Raw genomic sequence first — 24,013 nt, forward strand, 5'->3', positions numbered from 1 at the left:
GAGGTGTACTATATGAGAAAACAAAAACCAAAATGAAGTCTGGTGTTTGGCATCTTGGGTAAGTAACAAGGATGTCAGAGAGGCTAGAGGGCTGAGGGTGCTGAAGAAGTTGGTGCCATTAGACTGAAAGCTGTCACAGATCTGACACATGGCTGCAAACATGGCAAAATATCTAACTTTTATAAAGACTCCCAGCACTATAATTACCAGTGGTACAAATAAGGAAACAGGCCTAAGGTATGTAAGAATCTTACTCTGCATCGGGGAATTATTAAGCAGGGGATTCTGGACTTTAAGTTTAAAATCTAAAGTGGAATATAGGATCTCAAAGTCAGATTTTTTTTGCTTTTGATGCATGGTTTTGAGTGGCAAAGATAAGAAGCCAGTAACTTTTCACATACTATATTTATGTATCAAACTACACTGCATTCCATAAACATGTACAATTAAAATAACAATTAGTAAATTGGGCATACCAGCACATGCCTGTTATCCTAAAGTCAGGAGGCTGAGATTTCTGAGGCCAATCCCTGGGTTACATACATTGTGAGAGTTTTTTCCAAACAAACAAAGAAAACAAAACAAAACAAAACCCCAAAACTAAATGTTTTAATTAAATAATTAATCCTCCAAATAAATACATTCAATTAGGAGTTAAGAATCTGTGTTTACTCAAACAACTAATTATATAGCAATACTATGCAAATGGAACTTATTGAAAAGTCACATCTAAAACCAATCAAAGAAGAGTGGTACAAGCTTGTAATCCCAGCTACTAGAGAGGCAGAAGTCAAATGATTCCAAGTTCAAGGTTACCATGGGCTTTAACATGAGTTAAAGGCCATGCTCAGCAACTTAGTAAGAGCTTGTCTTGATGTAAAAGGAGCCTGGGCTTAGCTCTTTGGTGAAGCATTTGCCCAGCATGTGTGTCCCCAACACTGAAGAAAATGAAATAGAACATAGACAACCAGATTTCAGGTTTGAATACAGCAACTACTTTATTACTTTCAAATGCAAACTCTTTGCATTTAGTTTGCTATTTTACAACTTTACAAACTAGGTATAAAAGACCATAAATAAATGACATAAGTTATGTGTACCTAAAGTTCATGAAGGGAAGAAAAAAATACCTTGACAAATAAGAACAAAATAGAAAAAAATCTATGGCTAACTCAAAAGATTGCTCAAAATTTGGAACATGTATGAAACAAGAGATGTCCGGCTAACTTCTTTTTCAGAATGAACTAAATTATAATTATGCCTTATACATTCTAATTATAACCACAGTCCTTGCATATTCCAACAGACTTGGAGTAATACAAAATAAATACACTCTTCAGCGTTTATTAATACTTGATGTTATTTGGACAATGCTAAAGGAGTGAAAATATTGCTTCTAGAACTTTCCTTTACTGGTCAAAATTTAAGTGTCTTCAGACAAGTCATTGAGGCTATAGGAGTGTATGGATTGATACACGTACCCTTCACAGATGAATACAAGAGGTCTCAGAACACACAGAAATGAGGTTGCAAACACAACCTTTCCTCTATTCTTTTAAACACACCAGAACATTTCATTTATCAGATTGCCAAAAATAACTCAGAGCCTGCAGACACGTGGTGAAACAACTTGATTTGGTGCAGGGAACAGCTCGAAGCTGCTTAGTAGATTTGAACAGATTTTAGCCTTCCAGCTCACGAGACCAGCGCTCGATCCTGAGCTGAACACAGACCCGGAAGTTGACCTCCTCCCACCTGACCTTTGGGAAAGATGATCCACTCAAAGGTACAACTTCATCTTTTTTTTTACACATATTTTTCAGGCATCAATGCATAGGCACATCCCTTTAAAAATATATTAAGGTCCCCCCAAAAGGGGTGAATTAGCTTTGTCACTCTGGCATAGTTATGAGAATACAATGCCACACACACCCTGTCAGAATGCAATAAATATTTATTGGTGATTTTCTTTACTTATTCAACAATATATGGTTCAGAATTTTTCCCCCGTTTTTTTTTTTTTTAATTCCCTGATTTGATGTTATAGCTTATATAAATGGTCACAGCTTCTGTAACCATCGCTCGGAATAAGCAAGGCAGCCACTCAGGTTAAGTAACATGGCAGTATGCTGGCTGGAGTTTGGTATAACATATCCTGTCAATACTGAATCTTCATACACCAGAACTCCGATTCTAGAAGACCGATGTACTTTCAAGGGCAGAAGTAGTTAGCTGCATATTAATTACCAGAACTTTCTACATGTAATTGGGGAACCTGGATTTGCTAGAGGCCATTCCATCCCAACTACATTATTAACCTCAAGAGCCACTGGCATGGATGTATTTTTCTGTGACACTGGGACACAAAGTATTACTCCAGACACGTCATCTCAAGGCTGACACGCATATCTAAGTTCATCTCCAAAAAGTATATGAATTGCATATATTTGTTCGCATTCAGCAAGGTCATTTATGCAGGGAAACAAAGGCGACTTATACTCCATCCGGGGTCACTATACGGATTCCATCCCCTTCTCTCTCCATTGTGGAACTGGCCAGTCAGGTGTATATCAAGAAACTCATTCCACCATCGGGGTGAAAACTGTCCAAAGAACTGCTTCTTAGGATGAATGTGACAGACACATTACACTTACGGATAAAGAACACGTAGTATTTCCAAGCTGTCTTCCCAAGGGGACGGACATGGTCTCCGGGTCTCGTATATCATGTGACTCTCTATCTTTGAACTGGTAATAAACCAGAACTCTCCAGGTATAGCATTCCACAACATTCACAGGCAGTTCTAAGCATGAGGTCACGCACGCACACACGTATGCAAGCACACACACACACACACACACACACACACACAAACACACACACACACATACTCACTCACTCACACCTATTTACACACATCAAAAGAGATATTCAGGTCATATTTTAGTCTAGGAAAAAAATATATTTGTATCACTGCAATGGCACACCCTGGGTAAAATGTCACTTCAGCAATGCGTATCGGAGGCAGCTTACGGAACTGGCTTTGTTCTGCGTGGTGGCGCCTGACCTGGCGTCCATAGTAAAACCTGTACCATTTGGTCACGTGCTGCCACATGGATGCAGCAGTGACGTACAGGAATGAAATATGGAAATACGTATAAATAAAACCACAAGGAGTTTGGGAGCAAGGGCTCTGCAGAGCTGGTGTCTTGAGATGCACGTTCCTCCGTGCAACTGGAGAACAGCTGCCAAAGCTTGATGTTTTCCTGGGCGAAGGGGACTTGACACATTTCTTTTGCTTTTCAGGTACAGGTGTTTTGTCGTGTCTTTGCCTCAGAACTGGCAGAAGAGAAGCCAAAGAAAAACATTCAGAAGGAACCGAGGAGGGTGTGTTCTCTTTTCTTCCAAGGGCTTATGTCATCAACAGGAAGGGCTGAGAGGCTGAGATACCAGAATCTATTCCCTGCAGAGAAAAGAGAGACAAAAATTGTCAGTCAGTATATTACCCGCTGGCAGTCAACCAATCAGCTACACATCACACGCTTCTGTCACAGAAGCAGGACACGCAACATTTTAGGTTTACAGAAAGTGACAAGGCTTGATACATACTGAGTCCCATTAATATGTAGTTTAAATACAAACTAGCAAGAACAACTCACTTGTCATTACAGAGGCCGATTATAACTATCCCAGCCATTATTGTTGTTATTACTTGAGACGGGGTCTCACTATGTCACTCTGGCTGGCCTTGAACTTCCAGAGATTCACATGCCTCTGCCCCCTGTGTGCTAGGATTAAAGGCATGAGTCACTACATCTGGCTAGTCAAATTAATTTTTTTTTTTTTTTTTAAAAGAGAGACCTGGGCATAGTGGTACAAACTTTTAATTTCAGCACTCAGGAGAGAGAGGCAGGTAGAGCTGTATGAGTTGGAGGCTAGCCTAGTCTACAAAACAAATTTCAGGCCAGGGCAGGCTACATAGTAAGACAAACAAAACCAACTAAAACCTATCTAACGAATAACTAAGACTAACCAAAAAAATAAATGAGGAAAAGAAAGAAATAGGATCTAACATATTTTCTAACTCTTCTTTTCTGGAAAGTAATAAACCGTAGGCTTTTGAAACCTGACCATATACAGATTTCATCAGGCACATATGAAGGACAAGGAGAATATGAACTTGACCTTAAAACTCCAATATTCAACCACATCATATGCACAGGCAACATTTGAATAGAAAGTTTCTTGTGCTATGTCTGTCCCCTTCCGGCTGCAAACCCTCCTCTTCATGGAATACAAATACCTATTATGTAAATATATTCACAGTACTGAGTGGATACTTCTTTAGTTGAAGATGGGATATATAAGGTGAGAAGGAAGGGGCTCTGAAAGTTGCCATCTAGTTAATGTCAGAGTAAGAGTCCAAGCAGCTAGTTCTTTTAATTAAGGGAGTTCTAGAACTGAAGCCAAGGAAGCCATGTGGTCTATGAAGGGCCTATATAATACGTAAAATAAAATGCAATGTGCTTCAATACACAAAATGACTACTCTTCAAAGTTAGTCCCAGGATGTGCAAATATCTTTACAACTGTATCCTTTAATATAGATACATACTGCTTCCCAGTCTCCTGTGAATCAAAGCAAAAACATGCCATCTGCCTGGTGTTTGGCACTTGAACGATCTTTTGACCACTGGGCCACATGCAGAGAACATGAGGTGAACCTGGATGAGGTGGGAGAAGGCACCCGTCCCTCTGGGGAGCTCTGTGAAAGAGCACTTCTCACATGTACACACACCAGGTCAGGAGAGCTGTTATTATGAAGGTATCATTATCTGTCTAATTTACAGGTGGAGGAACTGAGTTAGGAAGCAAAGTGGGGCGACTTTCCCGTGTCAACGTTTCAGTTGGCTTTAGACCACATTGCTGTCGGGATGCCAGAGTCTGGCTCCATGCCCTGGGAAACAGTGTGGCTTTCCTATTGTTCTCATGGCTCACTGCTAAAACTTCAGGAGGCAGTAAACACTTTTACTGCTCCTTGGGTGTTACTGCAGACACTTGGGACATCCTTTATTGGCCTTCCACTGGCTTTGACTTTACCATAGGCATATGGTTAAGACTAAGACTCGGAAGGTGGCCTTTGAATGATGTAACTTTCCATATTATTCCACTTGCAGAGATAACTGCCAAGGAGTAAGGAAAGGACCTCAGCACTACAAACAATGTTCACTTGTCAGAGTATAGCGAGGTGGTGCTTTGAACACATTCGGTGTTTAGAAAAACATGTCGCACCTCAAGTTGGTGACTTTAAAAAAGGAAACCTTTTAATGATTCAGTACTGGCTTCGAGGTAGCTCTGTTCTCACTTAATGTATAATTCCATAACACTTCCTTACTGGACTAGGGCCGTAGGTTAAAAACAAAGGACTTGGACCAGTGGGACGGCTCAGTGGATAAGAGTGCCTGATATCAAGTCTAATGACCTGAGTTCAATCCCTGGGACCTACATGTAGAACTAACTGACTTGTTCATGTTCTTGTCCTTTAACCTCCAGACACAAGCCACTCACGGGCGTGCACACCAAACATCAAAGCACCCTTAAACTTCCACAGCTTCTTAAAACCTTTTTAATATATCCAAACAGGCCAAAGAGAAAAAAAAAAGGTGCAGATCCCCACCATATTTGTCAACTTTTAGCATAAAAAAAAAAAAAATCAAGAACTCCTAGGCTTCAGCAAAAGCAGAGATAAAACAAAAATTGTTGGAGCACTTTAAAAAAATATATATCCCCTGGGAAGAGAAAAGCTTTTTACAACTAATATTGTAAGAAGAGTTTTTACTAAACTGTCATAATTTGACAGCATCAAATTTCAAATTTAGCATTCCTTACTCTATAAGAAATAGCTTTCAGAAAAAAAAAGAGGGAGAAGAGAGAGGGAGGGAGGGAGAGAGAGAGGGAGGGAGGGAGAGGGAGAGAGAGAGAGGAGTGTGTGTGTGTGTGTGTATGTGTGTGTGTGTGTGTGTGAGATGTAACTATGTAACTAGGCGAGCTCTTGGTTAAAAGTGATAAAACTGAAATAGTCATGGAGAAAGTTCTAGAACTTAAAACAGAGGTGCCGAATGCTGCTTATGGAGTACAAAATGAAAAGTACGTTTTAGGAGGTCATTTTTTTTGGTAACAAGGAAGTGATAGCTATTTCCAGTCACAGCATGGATTTGTGGATGAATCCTCCAGGGTTACTGGGATAAGACTGATAAAAGCTAACTTATTTAGCTGACTCCTCCCAAGGACCAGGAGCTCAATCCAGTAGTTAGAAAGGCTCCTAACACTACATCTGAGATCCAGATATTAAACAGGCCCAGCCTCAGTGAATGGCACTAGACGGCAAGGGGACCCTTCTTGAGAGAAAGGCAGCCAGTAGGGAATATAGAATCTGGCCACATAACCTTGACCTAACTTCAAGGAATTTTTTTCTATTTCTTGAGGAACAACAGTGGTGCCATATTAGTCTTGGTGTCTTCTCTCCAAAGAAAACTGAAATCTCATACAACCCAGCACCTGACATGAGCTTTTCCGGGTTTCAAAAGAAAATGGGGGGGGTGGGGGGAGGAGCTCATTCTTTCAACTTACCTTGTAAATTTGGGAGTTGCCTCTTTAAAGGGGTGTGTGAAAATTCTCCATTCAGGATTGTCTCAGCCCACTATCCATAAGGTAGTTATGATAAGTTTGTAGCATTCCCAAACAAGACTTTATATGGCACAGCCTCGAGCCCAAAGAAACCTTATTTGTCCGGTTAGGGGTAATAGGGCTTGGGAGTTTGCATTTTTTTAAAAATCCATTTTCTTGTCTTTCTAGCCCCACCCCCACCCCTCTTTGTCCTAACAATCCGCCAGGTGTCCTGGGCACTGACGAGGCAGCATGAATGGGCCAAGTGGTTTTCACCTGCATTTTCCTCTGTGGTATAAACCAAGCCCTGACAGCCACCATTGAGTCCTTTAACAATGCTCCTGGGGCACAGAGGGTCTTCGTCCCAGTAAGGAGTGATGACTGTAGTTAATGCCACAGATGAAATCCTTCCGTTGAAATTCCAGACAGAGAAAGGATTCCGGTGACTTGAAAAGCCACGTATCTGACGGGGAATACAGCATCGAAACTCAGAGGCAGAGTTTTATTTATATAAGTACATGTATTTTACACACCAGCGATGGACAGAGTTCTTCTGAGAAATTACTGGCTCCGGGTTTAATTCCGATGATCAAGGTCATTCATTACAAGCCCCGCGGTTTCAGCAATCTCTTACACCAAGCAACGCTGCAGATAATATTTGTGTTTTTGTTTGTTTGTTTGTTTGTTTTCCTTTAATTTCAGAGGGCGAAGACGAAGTAAAAAAAGTGCAGTTCTTCAATTAAAGTGCATGGATGAGGTAAACTATTCGAGAGTTTTGAGTCTGTTCGGTACTGGCTCAGACAGGAACCATCCTGCCATGCATCTGCTGCATCTGGGTTCGCATCGCCTGGACGCTGCTCAAAATCTTATTCTGGTGCGTGATTGCGGTGATGCCAATTCGCGCCAGGTCACTGCGGGTGGGGCCGAGAGAGGGAGAGAAAGTCATGGAGGGTACGGAGAACCTCCTCCTAAAGGCTTCATGCAGACACACATGTGAATCAGCCACAATTAGTACAGTACAAGGCAGGTGTAGAAATGTTTCATTAAGTCATCCAATACAACAATGCAGGTACTATATAAAGGTCTTATAAAATGAGAGGCATTCCATGTAGTGGGTTTGGCCTAATGTTGTTTGTATTTTAATGTTAATGTGGGTCCCCAAAATTATTTATATTTGAGGGTCCACATAACTTCACAGGACACTGAGGGACCACCCCCCTCCCCCCGGTTGGTTCTGATTGGTAAATAAAGATACCAGCAGCCAATGGCTGGACAGGGCTGAGACTTTAAGGATTCCTGGGCATGGGACTGGGAGGGGAATGAGGAGAGCCGCCATATTGGGTGAGCGGGGCCCAGAGCGCAGCCCAGTTGGGCAGCCCTCTGGGCCCAGAACAGCTGAGATAAAACACAAAATTTAGTAAGTTGTAACTCAGAATTATCAGCGGGAGGTAGATTCTCTCAGTAGTGGAGTTTAGCAGCTATTGTACTGATTAAGAAATATCAAAATATAAAGGCTATCTCTGTGTGTGTCTTTCATTCAGGAATGCTAAACATTGAGGCGGGTAGCGAACCTGCTGCCGAGTTATTTATTAATTCTTTAATACGACAGTTCCAGATTTCTTTTTATTTGATTTTTTTTTAATTTAATGAGTAGGGAATGATTATGAAGCTCAAAGCACAACAGGCAAATACTATGAAATCTCGATTTACCCTTTGGTGTTACATCGCTGAGTACTTACTCCTGGCTCATGTGAACCACAGCTTCTAGTGTCGTGTACCCGGCGGCTGTGAAGTTGTCCTTATACCGGTCCATTTTGATGGCCTGCAGCCAGTCACCCACTGATACTACGGCGGAGAATTCAGGGGAGCTGGGATCTAACAAGGCTGTGTTTGGTCTGAAAAGAGAATGAGAATGTGTAAACCAGCTAGAAGTCAGATTGCATCCGACAGACAGGCTCGGGAAGCAAAGGGACAGAGTTTTAAACAGAATAGTTGTCTTTCTTCTCTTTGTTCACGGCCCTCATTTTAGGTGGGCCAGGTTCTTGATCATCCTAACTTGGTAGAGAATGGGGGAGCCCTTCTGAGTCAACCCTGTGCGGTCTTTGGAGAAAGATTCTATTTTCTATCACGACTGTATACCAACTGTGGACACAAAGGAGAATTGGGAGCGTGTAAGCTGCCAGTCGAGATGGAAGCTGAGAGAGCAGAGAGTGCTCCGGTCCAGCATGCTCTCAGTTAGGTGTGCGAGACATGCTCAGTACATCCCCACAAGGCCAGGACAGGAGGAGTTAGTTCTCTCTTGAAACAACCTAGGCCTGACCAGCACATGCAAAGACCAGGAGGAAAAATAGCACTGTGTTTGCTCTCTGAATTGGGGTATATGCTCCTCAGATTCCTCTGCTGATAGTTATTCCAATAAAGTCAAAGCCTTCTTAACTTAATTAGGTCATTCTTAAGTTAGGAGTTTACTGTCAGATCGATAGTCAAGACTGACAGGTCTTGAGCACTCTGTCTTTCCTCATGATAGAGATACACGAGGAATCTCCCATCCATTAAAGTCTTTAAATTTCTGCTGAATGATCACAGGCTAGCCCTTCAGAGAGAAATTTCATAACACCTTTATTGTTGTTTCCTGTACAGAAACATGATCTTCTTTAACTTTCCTTTCCCCTTAAAACCACAGAAATTCTGTGTCTGGTTTTAATATTTTAGCCTGAATCTATGATTGTGCACATTTAAGTTGGAAAAATGTCCTCAAAAATTTTTTTTCTTATAAAAAACTGAAGGAAGTTATTGTGATGCCTAGATTTGTTTTTTATACAGAATCAATCCAATCCTTGAAAAGCTTTCATTTTTTTACCTACATTATTTTCATTTTTTATTATTCCCTTTAACAAAAACTCATTTTTCAGCAATCAATTTTGTGTTCCAATAACTTGTCTCTCTGACCTTCCTCTTGTATCCGTCAGTTCAGTTGTCTAATTTTTCTGAGGAAAATTCAGCAATGGCTTACAATAAAAATACACAAGGTTGAATTCTCCTAACTTTGAACTAATAACATTACCCCATAGAATTGTATAACTGTCATTAAGTGTGGGGGTTAGAGTCACAGCATTTGTTGTTAAACAAAGACCGAGTCATTCGTATTTATTTGTAATTTCAGGCTAAGCTCATGAACGGGGCTCCAAGTGCCTGTCAAGGTCAGAAAACTTCAGGGTGAAAATATCTCTACTGGGTGTCAGTCAGCCATTGCCTGACTTGTTCAGAAGTCTCCGTTCTCTTTGTAGAACACCACATTTGCCTAAATTTGTGCTAAGTCGTGTCCGTATTCTATTATATCCTACTATTAATAGTGACAAGCATTATTTAAGTATATTATCAAGAAAAAGTTCAAAACTGAGAAAAATATATGCTGTAACTCAACCTGCTCTATGCTTTGGCACAAGGCATGCATTATGTGAAAATAGCAGCTGAAGAGCTTCTCATATCTAAGTGCTAGGAGAAGTACCAAGTACTAAAATTGACCTTAAAAAATACCTCCCCCCAAAAGGACACAGATGGAGGCAAGAAGGTAGGGGAGATTCATGCTGAGAACTGAAAAAACTCGCTAGCCCTGGAAAGAAGGCTTGGGAGTCATTTTAATCTTTCCAAGAATAGGACAAAAAACAAGCTCCCGGATGGTAGAAGATGTCTTTCTTCAAATAATAAAGTTACACAGTCCCAGCTAAGAGTAAAGTTTAGCCGCATTCATGATAGCAAAGATATTCCTTTTCCTCCAGGATGCTAAGGCTTTTCTGAAGAGAACTTCAGAGAGCCTGCAAAAACTAGAAGGCCTTGGACATCTCAATATGGAAGTGACATTCTATTCTTAAGTCAGGGTCAGGACAAGAGAGATACCTTAGAGAAGCTCAGATTTGAAGTCAAGTGGGTACCGCACCCCAAGCAGACCTGAGTCTTATCATCTTCGACTTAACAGTCTAATGGACAGGCCTTTCTACCCTGAGCTACACCAGGTGAGTCTTGTGTCTAGGTGCCCTGAATCTCTTGACAGGACAGCCCGTTCTCTAAAGGAAACATCCTGGTGAACAATGACCCTGGGGCCTTTATGATTTTTTTTTTAAACAGACCAATTAGCTTCTTTAGACTCAAAGCGATTGAAGAAGCCACCCAGGCTGCAGAGCTCACAGGTGGCCTGTGACTGTGCAAAGCAGAAATTCGGATGCACAGCACTTGCTTGTCACAAATGATGTGGTCCCTCATGCATCATTATTAGTAAGCATGGCCAACCTGGAACTCTCTGGCCCTGTCCTCTTCAGGCTGTTGGGGTTGCGGATGAGTTTGTCCAACATGTTGACGATCTGCCCAAATTTAGGCCTGTCGCTTCTCTCTTTCTGCCAACAGTCCAGCATTAACTGATGGAGGGCAATGGGGCAGTCCATTGGCGGGGGTAGCCGGTACCCTTCCTCGATGGCTTTGATCACCTAGAAGACAGAAGGATGCTATGGTCAGCTGCCAGCAATCTGAGCATGGGCACCACTCCAACTCCTTTACAGAAGCCAAAGCTAGGTATCTCTGGCAACAGGGAAGAAAAGCCAGCTGTTAAAGGGATGCAACGCCAATCTGAAACTCGAATGAAAGATGCATTGATATTCCAAAGTGATTAGGACCCAATTAGATCACAGCATGGTGTCAGAGCTTTGGTGACAGCCCTCCAATATCACAGGGTCCTGTCTACACTCTGCTAGTCAGCCTCAGCCCATCCACACACCCCAGTGAAAGCCACCCAGGGCCAGGCATCCTTTAGGAAGTAATTGGAAGTTCCTAGGCATCATTTCAGCCCTGTGTCACCTCGGCATCAGTCAGTGCCCACTTCTAGACACTTAGTCATTTTCTCTATAGGAGACCTACACTGGGTCTGTCTTGGCCACAGTCCTCTGCTGATGAGCTCCATTCAAAGTGTTGATAAGTCAATTCTTAAAAATATATTCTAACCCATTTTAAGGCAGATCCTTACCCATAAAAGGAAGTTTCCATGGTCCGCTTATTGTCTTTTTGGTGTGGTTTGTCTCCCTGCTTAATTAGATAAAGGAAGCATTCCACTCTGCCAATTTATTCCTTCCCATGTGTCTTCACAGACAGCACATGGGTTTACCTTCTTTCATTTTTTTTTTTTTCTCCATCCCTTTTATTTTCTGAGACAGGATCTAACAATGTAGTTCAGTTGGCTGGCCTCCCACTCAACATCCTTCTGCCTCAGCCACTGTGCTTGGTCCATGCTACCTTCTCATTGGCTTTTCCTAAAATCTGTCTCCCCATCGGGACCTGAATCCAGTGTAGGTGATTTGGCAGAAAGACTCCTGCCAGCGTCAAGGAGGGGGAACTCTTCACACAGTGTCTCTGTCATAAGCCTTGTTCATGAACAGCCTCAGATATTGGAAGCACTTTTGTTTGATACTTTAAGCCTTTTTACTGTCCATTTTTCTTTTTCTTTGCCCCTCCCCAAATGATAGCTGCCAAGGAGACAAAGTACCGCGGCCACCCTATAACCACACTGGATCTATCCCACAAGGGGCTATTGGCTGCTCAGAAACTGGCCCAAGGCAGAAAATAGTCAGTTTGAATGGATCTGGATTCTAGGCACAAATTTGATGGCTGTCTTTTCAGCCAGCACACTGCTTCAATCTAGCAATCATCTTTTGAAGGAGGACCACCTCCCAAGTATTTTTCAGTATCTTACTGTGTCAGAATTATCTGCTTCTCCTTCTATAGAGGAGAGGTTTCTGCTCTACCTCGTGTAACATCCTTGTATTTAATTTTAATTTTGGCAAGCACGTTAGGGTCAGTTCGAGCCTTTTATTTCTTTTATCTTTCCAACTACATGGTATTGACTTTGGAGTTGATGAAAGCATTCTCCCTTGATGAGTGCCTGGAGAACTCAAAGGGATGACTGTGCTCTCTCCCAAGCTCCCTACCCATGCATGGCCAGCTGGAAAGATCGCTTTTAGGTTAACAAAGCATGTTTTCCAGCTCAATACTCAATCTCTCGGGTGGGGCACCAAAGACAATTTTTTTTTAAATTACTAAGTTTTGTGTGGTTTCCGAGGTTCTGTTGCTGCATTTGCCATATGCCCAATGACGCGGCGTCCTTACCATTCCTAATGATTCTCCAAATCCAGACAGACAATACATGAATGATATAATCAATATTATTGGTGAGCAAGAAGTGGCCTCAAAGCCACCCAAATTTAAAGTATTGCTCTAGAGAAACTGTTAAAATTATGAAGTCTGAGAACAGGTGGGGCAGAAATATATTATTCTCTTTCATGGACACACATTTATCTGGGACTTTCATCTGAAATAAACACAGCTTAATTGCAAACAACTCAGCCTGCGAGCTCATGCACGCCATGCTGCCTCTGAGGGACCGAATCCAAGCATCGCTGAAAGAGAAGACTTGAAGACATCCACAAGCTATACTCCCTTTACACCATAGACTCTACAACACTCACCCCAAGTCTTTTTCCATCTGGAAATGGCCTACCACTCATTCTAGCTGTCCTCTTTCCTCCTGTCCACTCTGGATCTTCTGAATCGTAGATGCTACAATGCCGGCACAACTCTTTCTTAAACTGGGTAGGCACCACGAGAAATCCCCACTTGGCTACTTAGATGTGAACACCCGCCTCCCCATAGCTCTGACCGCTCTTCTGCTTGTGAGAACCTGTGGTTCTATTCAATTCGTCTGGCCCTTTAACTGTGAGGGTTTTGTAATTTCCTATTTTGTTAGGTGGATGAGGCAGGTGGACAGACAACATCCCACATCAGAATCAAGTTTTAAAAAGGAAAGTTCTCCAAAATAGTATTAAGGGCTCAGTTACAGCAGAGTATGAGACTCTGAAAGCATCGTTTTAATTGATAAATATCATATTGTAAACACTCTTCTACAATGCCCTACCCTGAGTAAATACTAGTAAAGTTTGAAAGATGTGGGGGTGGGGTAACTTCATTTCTAATCCTAAAACTTTTTACCAGAAATTAACTAAAACACGTTCTAGGAAATCTCTGATCTGGGACTTACTGTGTTTTGTATTTGTTTTTCCCTTCCTCACTGGAGATGTCTGTAATTAAATTCTATTAGCCTGGAATCTTATTAGTGTCATTATTGAATGCGTCTCTGAAATTGCATGCATCCTAGATACTCCCTCTCGAACTAGTCCAGATGGTACGTTTAAAGGGATGTGCAGAATTTACAAAGGGTCATTTAGCGAAGCTTTATTTAAGAGTCCTTGAGGGCCAAGGTCTAATTAAAACTATACCAGCTTTAAAGTATTCACTAGGTTTCTTTCGACAAAACTTTTGTGTTTATTTTACCACATGTGAAATCGGTTCCCTTACAAACTTCGCCTTGTTTATCTATAAATCCACCGATCTATTTCTTGCCCTACACTAAACGTTGGAAACAATTTAATTTTGGCCTTGAAACCAAGTCACTGATGGGTTATAATGCGGAATGAGGTTAGTAGGTATATTTACTTATATTAAGAACATGGACTTTAATGTATTATTTCAAACCCAGTGCTTACTTAACTATAGGGTATTAGACAATTTCCTGAAGCTCAGAGTGAAAATACTCACATCTTGATTGGACATATCCCAGTACGGCCTCTCTCCATATGACATCACTTCCCACATAACGATTCCGTAGCTCCAGACGTCACTGGCTGAGGTAAATTTACGATATGCAATTGCTTCTGGTGCAGTCCACCGGATGGGAATCTTGCCGCCCTGTGAACATATTAGTTAGCAGTCATTTCCTTACTTTCCCCACAATGTGCCAGCCATTGGTTTCTAAATGCAGGGACAACTTGACAAGAGAGAGGACAGCATTCCTGAGGTAACTCTCAGTAACAACGACTTGTTTGTTTGAGCTGCAGCCTTCGAGGTTGAGGCAATTCTTCTCATAGGTGTTCACAAACCACAGGGTAGTCAATGAGTAATCTGTCTAATTATTCTAAGTGCTGCTTAGGGCAATATTATAGAGAGGAAATCTCAGGTTTTACATAAATACATTTGTTATTTGAGGTATATCAAAGGCTATGTAGTTTACCCTTGTTTTTCCTTTTTAACTGCCTTTCTCTCATACAGCCTTGAGGAAGGCGGTGCTTAGCACTGACAGAAAATGAACAAGAACAAGGAAGGCAAATACGGACATTTCTATCCACCACACTGTCTCCCTAATCCTATGTAGCATGACAAACATTACTCGAGATAATCTAAAGGTAATGGGCCCTTGGGAAGAGTCGGTATGTTTTTTTATATGAAGGAAAAGACGATTGTTTAATTATTTTTTAAAAAATTTAAAAATCACAGAAAAGGATAAGCTAAGAAATTATCCCCCAGACAAATTTTCCAAAAACAAATCTAAATACGCTAAACACCATCAAATGTTTCTTGCTTCATCACACGTTTCTACTTGGTTCTTCTTGTGAAAAAAGGTATTATTTTGTTTCTTTTAGTTGAGTTTTGAATTTCCTGATGTTCTGCCTGGAGAAAGGAGCTTGAATTTAGATCCACACGCGGTTCCATGAGCCACCTTTTAGGATTTGCCTTATAAATCACTGGGAATTACTTTCCTGGTCTCTGGTTCACTATGACAAGCAGCCTACTTTGTCGGCATACCTTATCTATGGATGGACACATTCACTTCCCTTAAATAATTTGCTAAGGGATTTATCTAGGTACACGTATCCTAGAAGCCTCTGTAACTTTTCTTCTATTCCATTATTGAAAATGACAATAAAAAAATCTCCAGAGTTCAGCAAAGATATCCTCAGAATTTAGAAGAGGGTGTGCATGTATCAGAATTACTTGGGAGTGGGGCCTTTATTCCTTTCAGATGTTCTTTTCTGATGGTCAGGCTATGACACCACACACTCTGTCCCTGAGCATTCTTTACTGTGTCCCTGTCCCTGTTTATTTATCTATCAGTACTACAGTGAAAGCCAGCAGATATTGGGAAATGCTCTATACATTCTGCACGTACGTTCTCACATTCACGAGCTAACGAGGAGAGAGATTGCTTTGGCTTATCTAGAGCAAGACATTTTGCCCTCCGAAGAATGGAAAAGAACCAAGTAGAAATCTATGCTCAGAAAGGAAAAGGAGGGCAGAAGGAAGGGGGGGGGGGATCAGAAAAATCAAGAGAACTTTAGCATCACATAGATATGTATTTGGTATACAGTGGATATATGCATACATATACAATAAGTCATCCAACCTCCCGATTTTCATAATAATGTATCATTTGTTGAGTAAATTGCCCTTGATACTGGCTTCTGATTTGGCTCAATTTTAAAGATGCCCTCTCATTGTTCATGAACCCTTTGCCCAAGAAAATTCAGAGAAAAGAGAATTCATTTTGCTTGTAATTTGTGGCTCTATAAAATGGTTACCCATTAGAGTTGGCCTCAAATCCTCTTTTTTTTTTTTTAATTTTTTAAAGTCATGCTTTAAAAATGGAGAGGGCCTGAAGGATAAGTAAACTTGAAGAAAAAAAAAAGTAGGAAGTGTTCCAACCTCAAAATGACAAGAGAGGATCAGTTTCATCAGAGAGAATGCCAGGCCAGCAGTGGCAAGTGGTGCTTACCCTGGTAGTATAGGCTGCTTCCGGGTCATCCTCAAGCACCCTGGACATGCCGAAATCAGACACCTTGCAGACCAAGTTGCTGTTTACCAGAATGTTCCTGGCAGCCAGGTCTCGATGCACATAGCTCATATCAGATAAGTACTTCATCCCCGAGCCAATGCCTCGGAGCATGCCCACCAGCTGAATGACTGTAAATCGGCCATCATTCTTCTGCATAGGAAGAGAGTGGGAACAATCCCATTAACATTAGGGCAAATCAATTACCACCAAGCATTTATTCCTGGGTTCATTTTGAATATCTGTATCCGGCGTGCAATGAAACTCAGCATTATTTCCGGGCCTTTCTGAGCAAAGTCACTAATTCAACGAGTAGAGTGTACTCAAGGAGCTGGGTTCACTTCCTGTGATAGATGGAAATTGTCCAAGTACAATGAATCCATGGCTCAGAGAGCGCTCCAGTGTGAGAATAAATCAAATACTACCTTCATTGCCCATGGATTATTCAATAGCCTGAAGAATCACATCAGATTCTATTTCTTCTCGCTCTGAACCCCACTGACCAAATCTCACAAATGCAACTGAACAGAATGTATACAAAGGATCTGCTAGTGACTGGACACTAGTATTCACTGGCTTAGTAGACAGTACACACGTACCCTGAGGAAAGCGTCCAAGGAGCCGTTCTCCATGTACTCCGTGATGATCATTACTGGTTTACCTAGAGTTTCCAAAAGAAAAAACAAAAGCGCTCCATGAACAGTGCCGTTAATGAGATAAAAATGGGCTGCGCGGAATTTTACTGCCAAGACACCTGTCTCGTGCGATCTAATTTAATTAAAACAAGCCACGCTTCTGCCTCAGCTGGGGGAAGCTAGGAATGAAATATTCAAAGGACAAGTAGGCTTACATTCCATCTGGAAGGTTAACCCTTCGGATGGCTTGTTGACAGGGTCCTTAACGAAAGTGGCCTCTGGTGTCCAGGGATCACATGAATGGATAATTGCTCTCTTAAACAACAGGGGGATGATAAATGGGCAGGCCTGTTGAAAAGTGCGCGGGGTGGGCGGGGGGGGTGTCTTCAGAATAATTCATTGATTTTTATCCCCAGAAGAGCAACTTGTGTGATGCTGAAGTCTGCGGACAGAGAACGCTTCTTCTTTAGAGAAACTCAAGTTGTGTAGGGCCGAGGTTATACTGACTACTTCATTATTTCTGTAGCCTGGAGGGCACACTACATAGAACCCTGCTCCCTTCTCCTGCTCTTGTCCTGGACTCTGGAATTTCTCGTAGCTTCTCACATTTGTTCTTCGCATTTCCTTTAACAAATTGTCTTAAACGACAAATAAATCATGTTTGGAGAGTGTTTTGATTTTTCTTTTTATCTTTCTTTCTTTCTTTTCGCTTTGTTTTGCTTTGTTTTATTTTGGTTTGGTTTTTGTTTTTTTTTTTCCTAGAGACAAGTGAACTTGAAGTTGGATCCGTAGGGAGGTAGGAAGGAGAGGACAGAATAAGACTAAATATATTGTATATTTTTAATAAAAATAAATTACAAATAAATAAATAAAGTCTTCACAAATAACTTCATCCGAGACGGGAGCTTGAATTCATGGTTGGAGCAAAGGGGTTGGAAGGTCTACGGGGACTTGGGGGAAATCTTACAGGCAAAGAATTAGGATTTGAAATCTTCTTTTCAAGGGGTAATGTTACAGGGTGGGTAAGGGGTAAGGGGGAGGGTAGTTAACAGACATTTGTAACCCTATTTTTTTTTTCTCTCCACGAAGAGAAAGTGTGAAGGGAGAGTACAGAGCTTCAGATTCCCCTTGATCGAAGTAACCTCTAAGCTGAGGAAAATATTTACTTTTATTGTTCTTGCTGACTGGACTTAGTGATTTAGTCAGAAAATAGGCCAGGCTCTCACTGCTGAAAAGCACTTCTTACTTGAAATCGGTATATTCCCAACCCAAAGATGGAGTACAGAAAAGAGGCACTTCAGAGGCAAGAATTTAAGTTTTACTTTCAATGAAGTGCAATTTATTCTTGGTTGACTCTGTGTGTGTGTGTGTGTGTGTGTGTGTGTGTGTGTGTGTGTGTGTGTACATGTGACTCTCATGTCTAAATCATATTTCAGAGTCAAGTAGTTTAAACTAGAGAATGACACTATTCAGACTTCCAGGAAGGAATGAAAGTCAGAACTGTGGTGTAGATACAAGGCCACTAAGAACTCCTCTGGACTTGCTGAAAGGGCTCCTCAGCCTTGCTCAGTTCTGTCCCTGTGGAAAGGGCCCCATTCTCAGCACGTTTGCCCTCCTCAAGTCCCTGGACACAATAAAATCACCTGTGAGTCTTAATCATCCTGCTTCAATCAAAAGATACTTTGTCAACTAATGAGGAAAAGTCTTCTCTCAGCCAAGTGCTAACACCTAATTCCATTTTACCAGTTCCCTCTGGAGCTGTCCAGAAGAGAAGATCCAAGAGAGAGGAATGGGGAAGAATTTATGATCCCCCTCCCCACCCCCAGTTTGCAAATCTAGTTAGTTTGTCCAGGGAACTGGTTGGTTATGAAACAACACACTCGGATTGGGCCCTTTTTCCCCTCACAGCTCCCTGGCCTGACTCTTCCCACTCTCCTCCAGTTTCTCCGTATACTCATGTGTTTATTAAAAGTATCCATTTGTCAGAATCCTGAAGAGCTCTACGAAGGTAAGAAAAATCAATCAGGGGTGGGTTCTGGATAGAGATGGCTACTTCCCTCCAAGAGGCAGGGATACCCAGGGGGAGGGGACAGAATGGGAGGGGACCCCAACAACTTCTCTGGTGGAAATTTTTAAATCATTTTAATTCAGTGACAACTGCATTATGCAAATGAACCCAGTCGTTTGTAACAGTTACAGCTGTAATAGCTTCGGGTTTTTAAAGGCTCGGTGGGACTTTTACACAAAGATCCCCTGTTCCTTCTCTCTTCCACGGAGGTGCTAGGAAAATCACTGTCTGCAGCAGGAAAAACACCCGAGTTGAACAGAGCCCCCTTTCTAGAAAAGAGACCTGCAGAAGTGTTTAAAGGGAATGTTATCTTTTAATTAAAGTAGTGAGGGGCTTGGGCAGCTTGGAAGGCCACAGGCAATAGAAAAATATCCTGTCTGAAAAACCAATCTTAAAAAGCAAATAGAACTATTCTATGCTAATTATAGCCTTCACCTGAGGTAGAAAATTATATGTCCTTAGCATCAAATTTCCTCTTTTTGAGGAATTCTCAATGTGAGGAGAGATGTACTTCTTCAGACACAACAACACCCATTAACACTTAAAGAGGCGTGTGTGTGTGTGTGTGTGTGTGTGTGTGTGTGTGTGTGTAATTTGCCATTGTACAATACAAACCACTCTAAATATTTTATTTCCTTCCCCCAAATAACCTTCAAGCCAAGTTTTATTTATCTCCATTTTTATAGAGGAGAACAGTAAAACAATAGACTGACCAGCACATCAAAGCCACCACCAAGTTCTGATAGAGCTGTCAGCAAACACTTTATCATAAGGTCAGTTACTCTCCAAATGGATCATGGACCAATGTTAGCATCACCTTTACTGAGTCCTTCACAGGAATGAAAACTCAGGTGGTTCGCCTCACCCCCACCCTGCATTCAAACTGCTTTAGAGGAAGCCCAGGAAACTTTTAATTACAACTCTTTATTTGGTGTCATGGGATGGGGGTGCGGGGTATGGAAGCCCCAAGGAACTTGTCCTGAGGTCAGTGGACAATCTTCAGGAGTTAAGTTCTTTCCTTCCAGCCAAGAGGAGACTGAACTCAGGCCATCAGACTCGGCAGGACACATGTTTACATGCTGAGCCCTCTCGCTGGCCCCTACACATTATTAGAAGACTCCAATGTAGGTTTATTTGTTTAAAGTAATCTGGTTTCTCCTTCCTAACGATTGTCTAACTTTTAGCTCACTACAAATGTAACCCACTCCACTCCACTCCCCAGCCCATGGCTCACCCACTGAAACAACCATCCTGACCCTCAGCACTTGTTGATTGACAAGCTTTTCACAGACACCTTAAATCAAATAAGAGACGTGTCTTGGCCTCCTTGAAGACAGAGCCTCAGGCTTACAAGGTCCTTGACTTGTACTCAGTGTACTTTGGTACCAGGGCTCCTGGACCGGAGCCACCTTAAACACACTCTGCTTCAGTGCCCGGTCCACGTGGTGCTTTATAAGTCTTAGCCAGCCTTACAGATGTACACGGGGGTTGCTTCACAAAACGCATCTGTTGAGCTGTGTCGTTATTTTTAACTGAAGCACGGCTCACAAGCTCAGTGAATGCTAATGGACTAAAAAAAGGAAGGTTCAACCAGGTGTTACTGTAAATGGGTGCTGAGTGGCGACAGCCATAAATCAGGCAGAGCAGACAAGCGAATCCCCCAACAGAATAAAGATTCCCAAGTTTCCCTCCTTGCATCTGGAACCCAAGCTCCCAAGACAAGGTGTGGCAGCAAGCTTTTGTTTTGCTTTAGATAAAACTGATTTTGTTTATCATCTGCTTGTGCCTACACTGTGACAATCTGTTTGGTCTAGCAAAGATCTGAAAGGTGGTATGGTGTACCCAAAACTCTGCAAAATTAATTTCCCCCAAATCTCACAGAAGTTGCCTTGGAGACAGGGCATCAGCTGCAGCCATAGACCCATTTAGAGCTGACTGAAAGATTAATGACTTGTCCTGCACTGATTTCCTCTTATTAGTAATCAGTAGGCCTGTCCCATCTGTCATTTCCCTAGAAAGAAAATGTGTATTTAATTTCCCTGTTAACTCTCAACTTAGCTTTTTGGGGGTTGGGGTTGGGGGGGGCGGCCCACATACATTTGGTGACAACGCCTTCCAGGTGGATTATGTTTGGGTGGTCAAACTGTCCCATGATGCTGGCCTCGCTCAGGAAGTCTCTCCTCTGCTTGTCAGTATAACCAGCTTTCAGAGTCTTGATGGCCACACAGATCTCTCTCTTGCCGGGCACTTTGAGACGCCCACTGCAGACTTCTCCAAATTCGCCTGTGGGAGAAGAATTCAAGATGCATCAGAAACGCATTTAAGACATAATAAGCTTCATTGCATGCTTATTATGGGGCAAGTGCCTAGCTAGGGAACCACAGTGATGATTTCAGTTAGTCCTTCCCAAAGCTTTGTTTGCAGGAGGCACCATTCTCAGAGGCTCCATTTTATCACAGGAAATGCAAGCTTAAGGTAAAGCTCACCAAAGTCTCCCAGCTTTCTGAGAATTAGAGTATTCTGAGTCCCAACAGTGTGGCTATAGCTCTTACACGTTCCTTTATTTTATCCCCATGATCATTTTTTCCTGAGAATAAAATACACATTTGCACCAACGTTCCTCACAGAACATCACATTTATACACTGAGGGAATCTCTCGGTGAATAATATTTATGCATACAGATGTCCATGCAGTGCACTCACACATGTGAATGTAATTGTGTCATTCGCATACATGTTTAACATTTACAAAGGAAGCCGACTATCAGACATACACTCAGATACTTACCAACTCCAATGACCTTTTCGATTTTAATGCAGGAGGCATCGATTTCTTTGGCAAATTCTCGAACTGCCTGGTTGGGGTCTTCATATGTAAAGGGATCCACGTATGTTCTAACACCTAAGTAAAGAACATGGGGGAAAAGTGAGTGTATCCCAGGCAACATGAATAAACCTAAAGGGTCGAGGTCTTAAAAAAAAAAAAAAAAAGCCCTTCACGTAGGGAAAGCTGGGTTAACTATATGCTCGTTGACATATGAAAATGTTTAAATGCTTGCTCTGGTTTTCATCAGTGGGTAAACAAAGGATTTGCTAGCTGCTCAAGACGCCATAGTTCTACTGATTTCCTGGAATATCTCACACTTCAAGGATAAGAATTTAAAAACAATTTGTCCCTACTAGAAAAGTGAATCTCTTATTAAAAAATTTGGAATGAGTTGGCAGGCTCCTTTCTCCCAACCAGTGGCTCCTGGCTTCATTGTCCTAGCACTAAAGTCATACTGTACCCATCATTTCGAATGCTGTCCCTTATCAAAGATAATAGGCACTCTCGCTTTCCACAGGCTCTGTCTATAGGGTGTCACATCTTCCCCATCCATAGACCAACTAAGTACATGATCAATTATGACCAGACTTAGAGTAAACCTAGATAGAGAAGCATAGGAGGACTACTGACCTCTGGTTGATTTGAGAATAAGGATTCTAAACTGGACCTGTACTTGCATTCTGTTTTAGGGAGAAGGTTCGGCTGGAGGTAATGTTGCAGTCTCACTGAATGTTGTGAGAACCATGGGTACAATTCAGCCGTGCCTCACACTTACAGACAAGTTGGAAATGGGAGCTCTGAGGCAGCAAGTGACAGGCACGACCTCCAGCTTCCTTTGGCATTTGCACTGGGGATTTGCATTGAGGATGCACAATCTCAGCTGACCAAATCTCCGTGATTGTCCAAACTTATCCATCTTTTTCCTTTTCTCTTCCTCAGTCATCATGAAGAACTGAGCAGGCTACAGTTTTCTTATATGACACTATATTGATTGTCATCTCAGAAAGTCCTGGGCAAACCATTGCTAGGTCATCTGACTTCCTTTAAGTGTTTTGAACGTCCTAAATCAATGTCCTTGAACTTAGTACTCTTGGAGCCTATTTCTAACCTCAATATCAAGAACCCACTAGCATATTCTTGATGACTGTCATTCCAGCAACACAGACCACTACCACATAACTTTTTGTTCTTTTACCATCCCCCACCCCCTCCCCCACAACTTTTCATTCAGGAGATTAAAATAATAAATAACCCATCACATCTTGCTGCCCTGCTCCAGAAATAAGGCAGCTAAAGGAACACTTTTCCAGAGCAGAAGATGAAATGTATAACTCTAGAACTTCCTGCCTTTAACCTCACTTTCCACAGTTTTGAATCACCAATCGCGTGACATCCTTGAAGAATGCTATTTGGATAAAGAATGCATTATATACATATTAATAGGCATATTAACCAACCACATGTCTAAGTTAGATAACACAAGGCATGCTCTAAAAATGAAATTACCATTGGAACCAATTTTTCAATACCTTGATTCAAATGCTTCTCTTCATCTGCTTCTTGCTTTGCTTGGCTGTACTTACTCCGTCTATTAAAATTAAAAAGGAAAGGAAGATGATTCCCAATACAAAATCTGTAACCAAAACCGAAGTAAATTACTCCCGACCACAACACAAGTTGGGTGGATAGACATTGCACACCTCACACCTCGGGAAACTGAGGCTTAGGGAGAGGTAAAATAATAAAGATGTAGTAGTGTAACCTCGGTTGAGTCAGAGTTGAAGCTACCAAAGCCCAGAATCTTTCTGACTGGCTATTTTTCCCATATTGCTTGCTTGCTTCCTTCCTTCCCTTTCTTTCTCCTTTCTTTGTGTATAAGTGAACTTGTGCGCATGCACACATGAATGTGGCATTCAGAGAACAATTCTGGACAGTTGATCCCTCATTCTACCTTCATGTGGCTTTTAGAGGTTAAAGTCAAGTGCTTTTTTTCATTCTGAGCCATCTTGCTGGCCCTGTATACACATTCTTAATTAAAGTGACTTTCATTAGTGAAATGGCAATAACTTTCAGCGTGTGATAGGTAATGAACACATCTTGTTGCTATAATCATG

The 24,013-nt window shown here is 41.7% G+C and overlaps 1 protein-coding gene across 3 annotated transcripts in view; it reads right to left on the reverse strand.

Annotated features, from left to right (window-relative positions):
- Window positions 1-386: 386 nt before the first annotated feature.
- Window positions 387-24,013, reverse strand: part of Epha4 (Eph receptor A4) — a 143,407-nt gene continuing 119,780 nt past the window's right edge. The window contains exons 8-17 of one of the 3 annotated variants that reach the window (XM_087566338.1): window positions 23,429-23,487; window positions 21,861-21,974; window positions 21,169-21,354; window positions 16,968-17,029; window positions 16,312-16,521; window positions 14,301-14,450; window positions 10,953-11,146; window positions 8,405-8,560; window positions 6,630-7,576; window positions 387-3,463 (exon numbers count right to left, since the gene is read on the reverse strand). In XM_087566338.1, coding sequence (XP_087422464.1) covers window positions 7,462-7,576; window positions 8,405-8,560; window positions 10,953-11,146; window positions 14,301-14,450; window positions 16,312-16,521; window positions 16,968-17,029; window positions 21,169-21,354; window positions 21,861-21,974; window positions 23,429-23,487 — 1,246 coding nt within the window. In that variant the 3' untranslated portion in view covers window positions 387-3,463; window positions 6,630-7,461. 3 annotated transcript variants of the gene reach the window in all.

This window comes from Rattus norvegicus, chromosome 9 (genome assembly GCF_021556685.1).
Source record: "Rattus norvegicus strain SHRSP/BbbUtx chromosome 9, alternate assembly SHRSP_T2T, whole genome shotgun sequence".
NCBI lineage: Eukaryota > Metazoa > Chordata > Mammalia > Rodentia > Muridae > Rattus > Rattus norvegicus.